Source organism: Piliocolobus tephrosceles, chromosome 15 (genome assembly GCF_002776525.5).
Source record: "Piliocolobus tephrosceles isolate RC106 chromosome 15, ASM277652v3, whole genome shotgun sequence".
NCBI lineage: Eukaryota > Metazoa > Chordata > Mammalia > Primates > Cercopithecidae > Piliocolobus > Piliocolobus tephrosceles.
In genome coordinates, this window is record NC_045448.1 from 75,571,446 (window position 1) to 75,582,660 (window position 11,215).

At 43.5% G+C, this 11,215-nt stretch overlaps 1 protein-coding gene across 2 annotated transcripts in view; it reads left to right on the forward strand.

Moving 5' to 3' along the window:
* Positions 1–552: 552 nt before the first annotated feature.
* Positions 553–11,215, forward strand: part of POLE4 (DNA polymerase epsilon 4, accessory subunit) — a 59,927-nt gene continuing 49,264 nt past the window's right edge. Inside the window, exons 1-4 of one of the 2 annotated variants that reach the window (XM_023188020.2) lie at positions 559–825; positions 1,338–1,422; positions 2,099–2,140; positions 7,235–7,558. In XM_023188020.2, the coding sequence (XP_023043788.2) occupies positions 613–825; positions 1,338–1,422; positions 2,099–2,140; positions 7,235–7,248 (354 nt within the window). In that variant the 5' untranslated portion in view covers positions 559–612 and the 3' untranslated portion in view covers positions 7,249–7,558. Of the gene's footprint in view, positions 826–1,337; positions 1,423–2,098; positions 2,141–7,234; positions 7,559–11,215 lie in introns of those variants that run through there. The other variant, XM_023188019.2, reaches the window with a different exon arrangement.

Sequence of the window (11,215 nt, forward strand, 5' to 3'; positions counted from 1 at the left end):
CAAAGCTGTGATGCAACCTGTTTTTGAACAAACGTGGAAGCCTCACAACCACAATTTCATCCTTTCCAGCTTCCATGACTTTTTCTTGTTTCCTCTGGCTGGGCTGAATTTCTTCGTATCTGCCTGCAAAACCCCTACTCCTCCTTCAAGAGCATCCATAACTGAATTTGGTCCAGACTTCGTTGCCTCCTTGGCATCCTCTTCCACGATGCTGGGACCTCCAGGGCCGGGCCTCCCTCGGACACGTGCCCTCCTTAGCCTTGGAGTATTAACATTCTGTTTCGACGGAGGCTCTCTTGCGAGCCCGGTCTAGATTTCTCCCCTTACCAGTCTGGCACAGGCACCAAGGGGAGGTGCCTGGGCTCCACAGGCCCAACGGGCCAGAGGGTCGCCGGTAGCGTCAACCAAGTGCACGACAGCCCAAAGGTGGCCCCAGGCGCGAGGGAAGAGCCGTAGCTCAGTCCCAGCCCACCGGGTTTCCGGCACCGCCCTGCCGCGTAGGGGCGGAGTCGCGCGCCTACACAGGGTGTGGCCTCCAGCCCGCGCGGGAAAGGGCCTGCGCCGCATGCGCGCGCACAGTCGGCGGCCGCGCGCAGCACGCTCAGGGCCGGGATGGCGGCGGCGGCGGCGGCAGGAAGCGGGACACCCCGAGAGGAGGAGGGACCTGCTGGGGAAGCAGCGGCCTTGCAGCCCCAAGCCCCAACGAGTGTGCCTGGGGCTCGACTCTCGAGGTTGCCTCTGGCGCGAGTGAAGGCCTTGGTGAAGGCGGACCCCGACGTGACGCTAGCGGGACAAGAAGCCATCTTCATTCTGGCACGAGCCGCGGTGCGGAAGCAGCGCGGGGCACGCGGGGGTGGGGGAGGTGGAGCGCGGGGCGGAGCCTCGGGGCCTTCCGCGGGCGGGGCTTAGAGATGTGGGCTTTTCATTCTCCCAGGGTGTTCTCATTGCCTCCTCTAAGCCCTTATTACCTTTGTGGGCTGGGTTTTGAGATGTAGGTGCGGACCCGGAAGGCGGAGGAAAAGGGCCGGGGACCTATAAGAGTTGTATGTTTTGTTAACACTCCTCCCTCTTGTTGAGGATCTGGTTAGTGAGTGACTTTCATTTGTATCTCCAGGGCCTCATACAGAACTTGTAGGAGTCTTTAGTGAATGAAGGAAAATACTGGGAAGAGGGTAGCGGAGTGGATCTTCATGAAGTCCAGGACAATCTTAGCTTCCAGAACATTTTCTTGCCCCTGAGCCTTTCTTCTCCCTTTCTGCCCCCACCCACAAACCAGAGCCCTCACCTCTTCAGTGTGCTAGAACCCATTACTAAAACTTTGCTTTTTTACTTCACAGGAACTGTTTGTGGAGACCATTGCAAAAGATGCCTACTGTTGCGCTCAGCAGGGAAAAAGGAAAACTCTTCAGAGGAGAGACTTGGGTAGAGTGGCACTGCCAGTGTCTGGGGACAGAGAAGGGAGGGCTGGGCTGGTTTTACCTTGCACAGGTTGAGAAGACGTCACTCTGATCTGAGAGGTGCCACAGCGTCTCTCCCCAGGATGGTTTCTGTTGGCCACAGTGCCAGGAAGCCCTACATGTAGAGGCTTTCTGCTTGGGGCGGTGGAGCAGTCTGTGGTGTCTGGGGTTGCCAAAGCGGACTGGATCCCTTCATACCTTCTGCCAAATTGCACCAGAAAAAGATAATTCTTTTTCACCTAGCAACTGGGGATTTGATTTCTGACTCTGGTCTGGCTGGTAACCCTCACCTATGTAAGCTTTCATATACCGTGTTCTCATGCGCCCTGCATCTATTGCCACATTCTTCTCTGATAACTTTAAGAGCAAAGCGAATAAATAATTTAGATGTATTTTAGGAGCCCCCTCCCCCCCACATTGAATGATATTTGCCTACACTTTTCTTACTCTTCTAGGGAGACAACTAATGTATATGAGAGTTGCTGGTAGAGTAGATACGGATCTCAAGGCAGCAAGGGACGCATCTTATAATTGCCCTCATTTGCCCAAAGCCTCATGCCCTTCACTGTAGATTGTGCTGTTTTCTGACTGACGTCAGCATGGCTGGAGTTAGTCAGGTGTCTCTTTGCCTTGTGTTTCAGATAGTGCAATAGAAGCTGTGGATGAATTTGCTTTTCTGGAAGGTGAGTTCTCTCTCAATGGGCAATAATTTCTGCCTGTCTTTTGCATGTTGATGTCAAATTCAAAACCTCATAAAACGGATGCCTGCTTCTTGTTTGTGTAGGGATAATTCTTTCTCCGTACCTGCTGTTAGGATAGAAAAAAGTAACTTGCTAAATGAGGTTCAGTTTTCTCCCTTGGGGAATTAAAACTTCTACCTGAAAATTGCTAGCCATAAAGAAATAGGAGAGAATATAAAGATCCCAGTGTAGTTAGATGAATTCAGAAGTTTGATTCGTATCTTGTTCGCCATACCTAGATATCAGGCTTGCCCCCCTTATCATGTTAGAGATCAGAAACAATTGTCAACATTTAAAGGGTCACCGCTTGTTCTTTTTTCTTCAACAATCTGTATGAAGTGATTGTTTTGCTGCAATAAGACTTGTACTTGTCTGTATTTATTTTTAGGAGTCATGGATTAACTTGTGTACTAACTAAATTTTTTCATTAAAAAAGCAAATATTTGAAATACCTAATTTTAGCTACCTTGCCTCAGAGCTATTTCTGCTACTTAATTTTTTTTTTTTTTTTTTATTGAGACGGGGTCTCGCTCTGTCACCCAGGCTGTAGTGCAGTGGCGCGATCTCGGCTCACTGCAAGCTCCGTCTCCCGGGTTCACGCCATTCTCCTGCCTCAGCCTCCCCAAGTAGCTGGGACTACAGGCACCCGCCACCACGCCTGGCTAATTTTTTTTTTTTTGCATTTTTAGTAGAGACGGGGTTTCACTGTGTTAGCCAGGATGGTCTCGATCTCCTGACCTCGTGATCCGCCCGCCTCGGCCTCCCGAAGTGTTTGGATTACAGGTGTGAGCCACCGCGCCCGGCCGCTACTTAATTCTTAAATCTGATCAGCTTACTCTTCACTACACATATATAGTCATGCGCTGCATAATAACATTTTGGTCAGCCATGAACTGCTCACATGAGGGTGGTCCCATCAGATTATAATGGAGTTGAAAAATTCCTGTTGCCCAGTGAGGTAGTGGTCATAACATCCTAATGAAATACATTACCTTTTCTATGTTTAGATACGTTTAAATACGCTTATCACCATGTTACATTTGCCTACAGTATTCAGTACAGTAACATGCTGTTCAAGTCTGTAGCCTGAGAGCAATAGGTATACCCTGTAGATTAAGTGGATAGTAGGCTATACCATCTAGCTTTGTGTAAGTACGCTCTATGGTGTTCACACAGTGGTGAAATCGCCTGAAGATGTAATGCATTTCTCAGGATGTATCCTTGTTGTTGAGCGACACATGACTGTATTTTGATTGAATAGCTTAGCAAAAGCCATGTATCCTCATTTCATTCTCCCAGGGTGTTCTCATTGCCTCCTCTAAGCCTTATTACCTTTAGAAATCTCTGGATTTATTCCACTCTTTTTTACTCCTTTGTTCTGCATCTCCATGTCAACCTCGGCCCCTGGTCCTTTCGATAGATATTTTTTAAATGTCTTATTAGATACATTACCATGGCTAGCTTCATGCCTAGATTATTGAGCATTCTTTTAATTTGCAGATTTTTCTTCAGCCTCTCTTTCCACCTACTCATTTTTCTTAAAATTAACTTTTTTTAGTCCTACCTAAGGCAGGCACTCCTTGTGACAGACTTTCTGTAAGTTCTCCAGTCAAAAATGTTTGGAGCCTACTTTACCTCTTCATTTTTAATTACCAGCTTTTCAAAGACAGGAGTGATATGATCAGATTTGTATTTTAAGTACACAACATTGCTGTCCTGGGGAAAATAAACTGGAGGGTACTTGTAGTAGAAGTGGGAAGGTCTTATGTAGTTTTCCACTCTAGCCTCTATCACAGCGTAGTGCTTAGCTTGGATTTTTAATAAATGGCCATTTATTGAATGATTGCTGTGTTTATTTTCATCCTCTGCTTTCATCCTCATTTATCTCTGTAATCGAATCCCTCTGCTCTAACCTACATTGGTAGATCTGAATGTTAGCCACCATAGCCCCTGTGGATTCAGTCTGCGTTAATTATTTTTTACCTGGTAAAATAAATGTTCTTATGTCCTTAGATGTGTATGGTCTAAGTAAATACATTTTTTTTCCTTTTTATGAGCAATACATATCCATGGTTGAAAATCAAATAGTTACCTAATGGCTTATAATGAAGTGTAGCTGCTGTCCACCCACTGTTTTGTTAGTGTTTTGAGCTTTTCTGGTGGTTACGTTTATTTCTAATTAATATGCTTACCCATTGATGTGTCAGCTGTAGACAGTGTGTATTGACTTCCTGCTGTGATAAATGAAGATTTGGCTAACCTGTAGAACCCCATAAATCCCCTCGTCTTTCTTATTTTTGGTAGTTGTATCACTAGTTTTAGTTTCTTTACCTCTACAGTTTATATAACATACTGGAATGTCTTCGGTTGTTGTTGTGTCCAACTTTTAATGTATTTCTTGACTCCCCAGTTTGTAAAATATGACTATTAGTGCATGTATCCCTTTTCCCTTTTTAGTTCACATCTAGCTATCAATTTGTGTTATCTAGTAATTTGACATTGTCAAAGCTAATAACATTTAAATCTTATCACAGTTAAATCTTCCATGCTTTATCCCTCATTGATTGTAGAAGTTGAAAACTAAGACTGTGAACAGTCTTTCTCTACCCTCTCTCTGTCCCTTAATTACTCATTCAGGTCCCCTCCCTGCAAACAACTGTAACTAGTTTTCTTGTGTAATGTGGATATTTTATGCAAATATGTTTATATGTGCATATGTATATTCTTTTTCTTTTTTTCTTTTTTTGAGGCAGAGTCTCGCTCTGTCGTCCGGGCTGGAGTGCAGTGGCCGGATCTCAGCTCACTGCAAGCTCCGCCTCCCGGATTTACACCATTCTCCTGCCTCAGCCTCCCGAGTAGCTGGGACTACAGGCGCCCGCCACCTTGCCCGGCTAGTTTTTGTATTTTTAGTAGAGACGAGGTTTCACTGTGTTAGCCAAGATGGTCTCAATCTCCTGACCTCATGATCCACCTGTCTCGGCCTCCCAAAGTGCTGGGATTACAGGCTTGAGCCACTGCGCCCGGCCTGTATATTCTTTTTCTAAGTCTTATGAAATACAACATATGTAAAGTGTGTGCTGTAAATGTAAAGTCAATAAATGATAAAATGAATACCCTCGTAACCACCATCTTGGCCAAGAGATAGGGTATCATCAGCCCCCAAAAGTCCCACATATATTCATTCTTCATCATATCTCTTCTCATCCCTTTTCCCGACATGACTGTATCCTAACTTTTTTGGTAATGGCTTCCTTTTCTTTATAGTTTACTATATTAGCATGCATCCCTGAACACTAAAGTTTAGTTTTGTTTTTTCGAACTCTCTGCAAATGGAACCAAACCATATGCATTCGTTGGTCAACATCTGTCACACAACTGTTTTCTTTAAGTTAACACATTTATGAGATTCATCTGTGTGATTGCACATAACTCATTTGTTCATGTTCCTTGCTATATGACATTACCACAATTGAGCTATTGTAATGTTGATATTTGGGAAACCTTATTTTTCCTATTATAAACAATTTGCTGTGAACAGTCTTGTACATGTTTCTCTAGGGTGGATGTGTATGTGTGTATAAAATATATAATACTGCTGGAACCCAGGATATATAGGGTATTCATATCTCCATCTTTGGCAGGTACTGCTGAACTTCATGTATTCCAATTCACATTCCTACCAGCAGTGCATGATAATTCCCATTGCTTCTCATTCTTACCCACGCTTGGTATTACCAGAGTTTTTGATTTTTGACATGCTGTTATTGAATGTAAGTGATAGTTGCATTGTGGTGGTAGTTTGTATTGCCCTGATTGTAGGTGATATTGAACATCTTTTCATATGCATGCCTGTGTTTTTTTGAGGGGTGTCTCCTATTTTTCTGTTAGGCATTTTTGTCCTTTTTAAAATTGATTTTTAACAATGCTTCGTATATTTTATTTCATTTTTATTTATTATTTGTTTGAGATGGAGTCTTGCTTTGTCATCCAGGCTGGAAGGCAGTGGCGTGATCTCTGCTCACTGCAACCCCTGCTCCCAAGTTCAGGAGATTCTCAAGTAGCTGGGACTATAGGCGTGCACCACCACGCCTGGCTAATTTTGGCATTTTTGGGTAGAGATGGGGTTTCACCGTGTTGGCCAGGCTGGTCTTGAACTCCTGATCTCAAGTGATCTGCCCGCCTCCACCTCCACTGCGCCTAGCCTTTTTTTTTTTTTTTTTTTTTTAAAACATGGTTCTTTAGAAGAGAGCCCTGTGGTCTTTTTTTTCTTTTCTTCCAAGTTAGGTTTAAATGCCTGTCTTCTGGTTGTGCTATCTGTGGGGAGGGTTGTGGGGAGACAGGGGCAATGTTTCTCATACAGACCCTCTGGTCACTAACCAAATTTTCATCTCACATCGCCATTCCTGATGACTTGAGCCTGGAGCTTCCTCCTGGTTCTTTTAGGCAGATGGGCCTCCTCTTCTGCTGCAGCCCCTCTGTGTTCATTCTAGGCTCCTTTTCCCTCTGCTCTATTTATAAGCCTACTTTGATCAGGTTTCTGTTACTCAGTTTTTTTGTTGAAATCCATTAACTGCCAGTGGGCCCCTATTTGTTGTAGATTTATACTTTTTAAACTTTTTTACCTTTTGAATGGAATCTTGGATGGGAGGGCATACATACTTGTGGGCCCAGTCCCCCATCTGGAACTGAAACTTTCTAAAGGTTTCTCTTTAATTAGAGAGTTTACCTCATTTATTTTATATTATTCCATCCTTATATGGCCTTCATCAATGTTCATTAGCTTACACGACGACTTCTTAGCCCTTTTCCCACTTCTGACTCTTCAGACTAGTATGCTTAATTCCTAACTGCCCACCATCTGTAATGACATGTTTTTCCCTGGGGATATTTTGGATAGATCATCCTCAAAATTAGTATTTTGGTCTTAGAGAACTGCTGCCAATATCGGAGCCTCTTCTGCATTAACTTAGCCCAGCTTATTACACTAATCCAGCTCCTGAGGTCCCCAGGTATACTCATTGCTCTTTGTATGTTTAGGTACTTTGGATTGATTGCTGAGCGGGGCAGTTATGTGAGCCTTCATCTGCAGCCTTCAGTTCACCCCTCTCCACAGGCCTCAGCTTTGAAGAACAGAGTCTTTGCACTTACACACACTCTTCCTGTTCTGCCTTCACCTATGCCGGGATAAGCAGAGATCTCATCAATTAGCTCTTCTCTGCAAGGTCTTCCACTGCTTCTGTCTGTCTTCCATATCAAGCCTGGATGCAGCTGCTGCTGCTTAGAGCAGGGATGAAGAAAGTGTTCTGCATAAGTGACTTCCTGAATGATAAGGACCAGAATAAAGGTTTTTGATCAACCTCAGTCTACTGTGTTTTATAATCTCGCCTTTGTTCTTACCCTGTGACTGGAGAGCCACCATACCTGGTCACAGACCTTCCTGATCTTCCCTGCCAGCCATTCTAACCTGCAGTCCTTTCATTAATTTTGTTCTTTTATTTTTCCAGCACATCACTAGAAAGTGGTTCCAGAATTTATGGAACACCGCTTGACCTCAGGAGTTCAAATAAATAGGACGGTCCTAGATTGAAAGCCAGTTAAAATTTTTTTTTAATTTTATTTATTGACATATAATCCACATACTCTATATTTCACCAATTTAAAGTATACAATTCAGTGGTATTTAGTATATTCACAAATACGTACACCAGTCACCACACTTGATTTTAGAACATTTTCATATGAATGGAATCCTGTAATAATGTGGTCTATCGTGTCTGACTTTTTTCGCTTTGATAATGTTTTTAAGGATTATCTATGCTATATAGCATGTACTAGTACCTCATTTTAAAAAATTGTGGTAAATTGTACATAAAGTAAAATTTACTTTTGTAATAATTTTTAAGCATGTAGTTCCGTGGCATTAAGTACATTTACATTGTTGTGCAACTAACACCATCATCCATATCCAGAACTTTAAAAATCTTCCCAAGCTGAAACTTCATACTCATTACATAATCACTCCTTATTCCCTACATCTTGCAGTCCCTGGCTAAGCTTTGGTTTGGAGGAAAGTTGTGGGTGACATAACGAAGGAGGCAGAGTACCTAGAAAGTAGCAGTTAAGGAAAGCAGCAGGAAGCCTTGGACAGTGGTTGTTAATTGGGTCATGGATCATTTTTAAAATAGTCCATGGGATTTGCTCCCTAGAATGATGCACAGATGTTCTGTACTGTAACGTTTAAAAACTAAGCTTTATTTTGGAGTAATACTAGATTTGCAGAAGAATTGCAAAGGCAGTAGAGAGAAGACTCATATGCCCCTTACCTCGTTTCCCCATTGTTTTTTTTTTTTTTTTTTTTTGAGACGGAGTCTTGCTCTGTTGCCCAGGCTGGGGTGCAGTGGCCGGATCTCAGCTCACTGCAAGCTCCGCCTCCCGGGTTTACACCAGTCTCCTGGCTCAGCCTCCCGAGTAGCCGGGACTACAGGCACCCGCCACCTCGCCCGGCTAGTTTTTTGTATTTTTTTTTAGTAGAGACGGGGTTTCACCATGTTAGCCAGGATGGTCTCGATCTCCTGACCTCGTGATCCGCCCGTCTCGGCCTCCCAAAGTGCTGGGATTACAGGCTTGAGCCACCGCGCCTGGCCAAAGTTTTTTTTTTTTTCAATCAATGTCGACCAGGTTGGTCTCAAACATGTAGCCTCGCCTCCCCGAGTGCCAGGGCAACCGGCCTGAGCCACCGTGGCTCCCCCCCATTGTTAACATTACCAAGTACATTGGTCACAACTGAGAAACGGACATTTATAGGTTACTGTTTACAGTCTATTTGGATTTCACCATTTTTTCATTAATACCCCTTTTCTCAGATCCAGTCCATGTTACTATGTCATATTTACTTGTCATGTTGCCCCAGTCTCCACTGGTCTATGGCAGTTTCTTAGTCTTTCCTCATTTTTCATGACCTTGACAACTGGAGTAGTGCTAGCTGGGTATTCTCTAGGATCTCTCTAATCGGGGATTGTTTGTATTTCTTGTAATTAGTTCTATAACATTGCGTATGATTTTGAGCATGAAACAGACCCCCGAGGCCCTTCTCTAGGCCCCCTATTATCGTTGCCAATGGGAATTTAAAAGGATATTGTGGTCCATTTTCAAGATAAACTCAGATTACAGTTTGTAGCTCATTAGTGGGATGTGAAATCAAAGTGTGTTGCCACTAGCATTTTGAAATAACAGTGCTGAATTTAGTAAAGGTAAGTGTTCTAATTGTTGTTTCATTTACATGTGTGTATATTAGGTCATTGTGTGAAATGTATGTGGTAGACAGACAGAAGGAAGGCCCCCATCACCTTCATCCGCTGGTTTTATGCCCATGAATATGTTACATTACATATCTGAAGCGATTTTGCAGATATAAGTCATGTTACTAATCTGTTGACCTTCAAGTAGATGATCCTAGATTGTTTGTGCAGGCCCAGAGTAATTACATGAGCTCTTAAAAACAGCTTTCTCCCAGCTGAGGGCGGAAGGGGCTGTCAGAAAGATTTAAGGCATGAAAAGGACAAGGCCTGTTGCTGGCTTTGAAGATGGAGGGAGCATAAGGCAGGAAATGTGGGCAGGCTTTAGACGCTGAGAGTGATGATCAACAGCTAGGAAACAGCCTCAGTCCCACAACCTCATGGAACAGAATTCTGCCAATAGTCTGTGCAGTTGAATGTGGATTTTCCCCTCAAGCCTCCTCATAACAGCCTGGCCAGCTGACACATTCTGACATATTTGCTTTGGCCTTGTGAAACCCCGAGCACAGAATCTAGTTATGCCATACTGGACCTCTGGCCTGCAGAACTCTGAGGTAAATAAGTGTCTAAGCTGCTGAATTTGTGGTAAGTTATTATGGCAGCAATAGAAAACTAATATACTTCTTATTGAAAATCAAGGTAAAAAAAAATCAGAAATTCTGCTGTAGTGGAAAGGATCCTGGACAGGGGCTGGGAGATTACTGGTTCTCATCCTGCTACTCATTACCTCCCATGATATGTTAATCACCCTTCCTGAGCTTTCTCTTACCAATTAAGTAGGTTATTTTAAAAGTTTTTCCACAGGACATATTTTTCTTTTGTGAACTTTATTTTTTTTTTAGCAAAATTTACCTGTTTTAGTGTACAGCTCTGAACTTTAATAAATACCTAAAATCACCATCACAAGGTATAGAACGGTTACATCACCACAAAATTCCCTCATGCCATGCCTTTGTAATCAACCCATCCCACCAACAATGTCCCTGGAAACCAGTAATCTATTGTCCCTGTGATTTTGCCACCTCCAGAATGTCATGTAAATCAAATCACACAGTATGTAGCTTTTTGAGTCTGGCTTCAATTTGGCATAAGGTATTTAAGGTTCATCCATGTTGCATGTTATCAGTAGTGTGTTCCTTTTTATTGTTGAATAGTGTTTTGTTGTATGGGATGTAAGTACCACAATCTGTTTATCTGCCAGTTGAAGGGAATTTGAGTTACTTCCGGTTTTTAGTGATTATGAATAATGCTACTGTAACATTTGCATATAGGTTTTTGTGTGAACATCACTTTTTGTTGTCTCTTGGGTATCTAGGAGTGGGATTGCTGGATCTTATTGTGAGTGTATGTTTAATTATTAAAGAAAATGCCAACTGTTTTCCAAAGTGGCTGTACCATTTTGCACTTATACCAGCAGTGTTTAAGAATTTCAGTTGTTGGCGGGGTGCGGTGGCTCAAGCCTGTAATCCCAGCACTTTGGGAGGCCGAGATGGGCGGATCAAGAGGTCAGGAGATTGAGACCATCCTGGCTAACACGGTGAAACCCCGTCTCTACTAAAAATACAAAAAACTAGCCGGGCGAGGTGGCGGGTGCCTGTAGTCCCAGCTACTCGGGAGGCTGAGGCAGGAGAATGGCGGGAACCTGGGAGGTGGAGCTTGCAGTGAGCTGAGATCGCGCCACTGCACTCCAGCCCGGGCGACAGAGCAAGACTCCGTCTCAAAA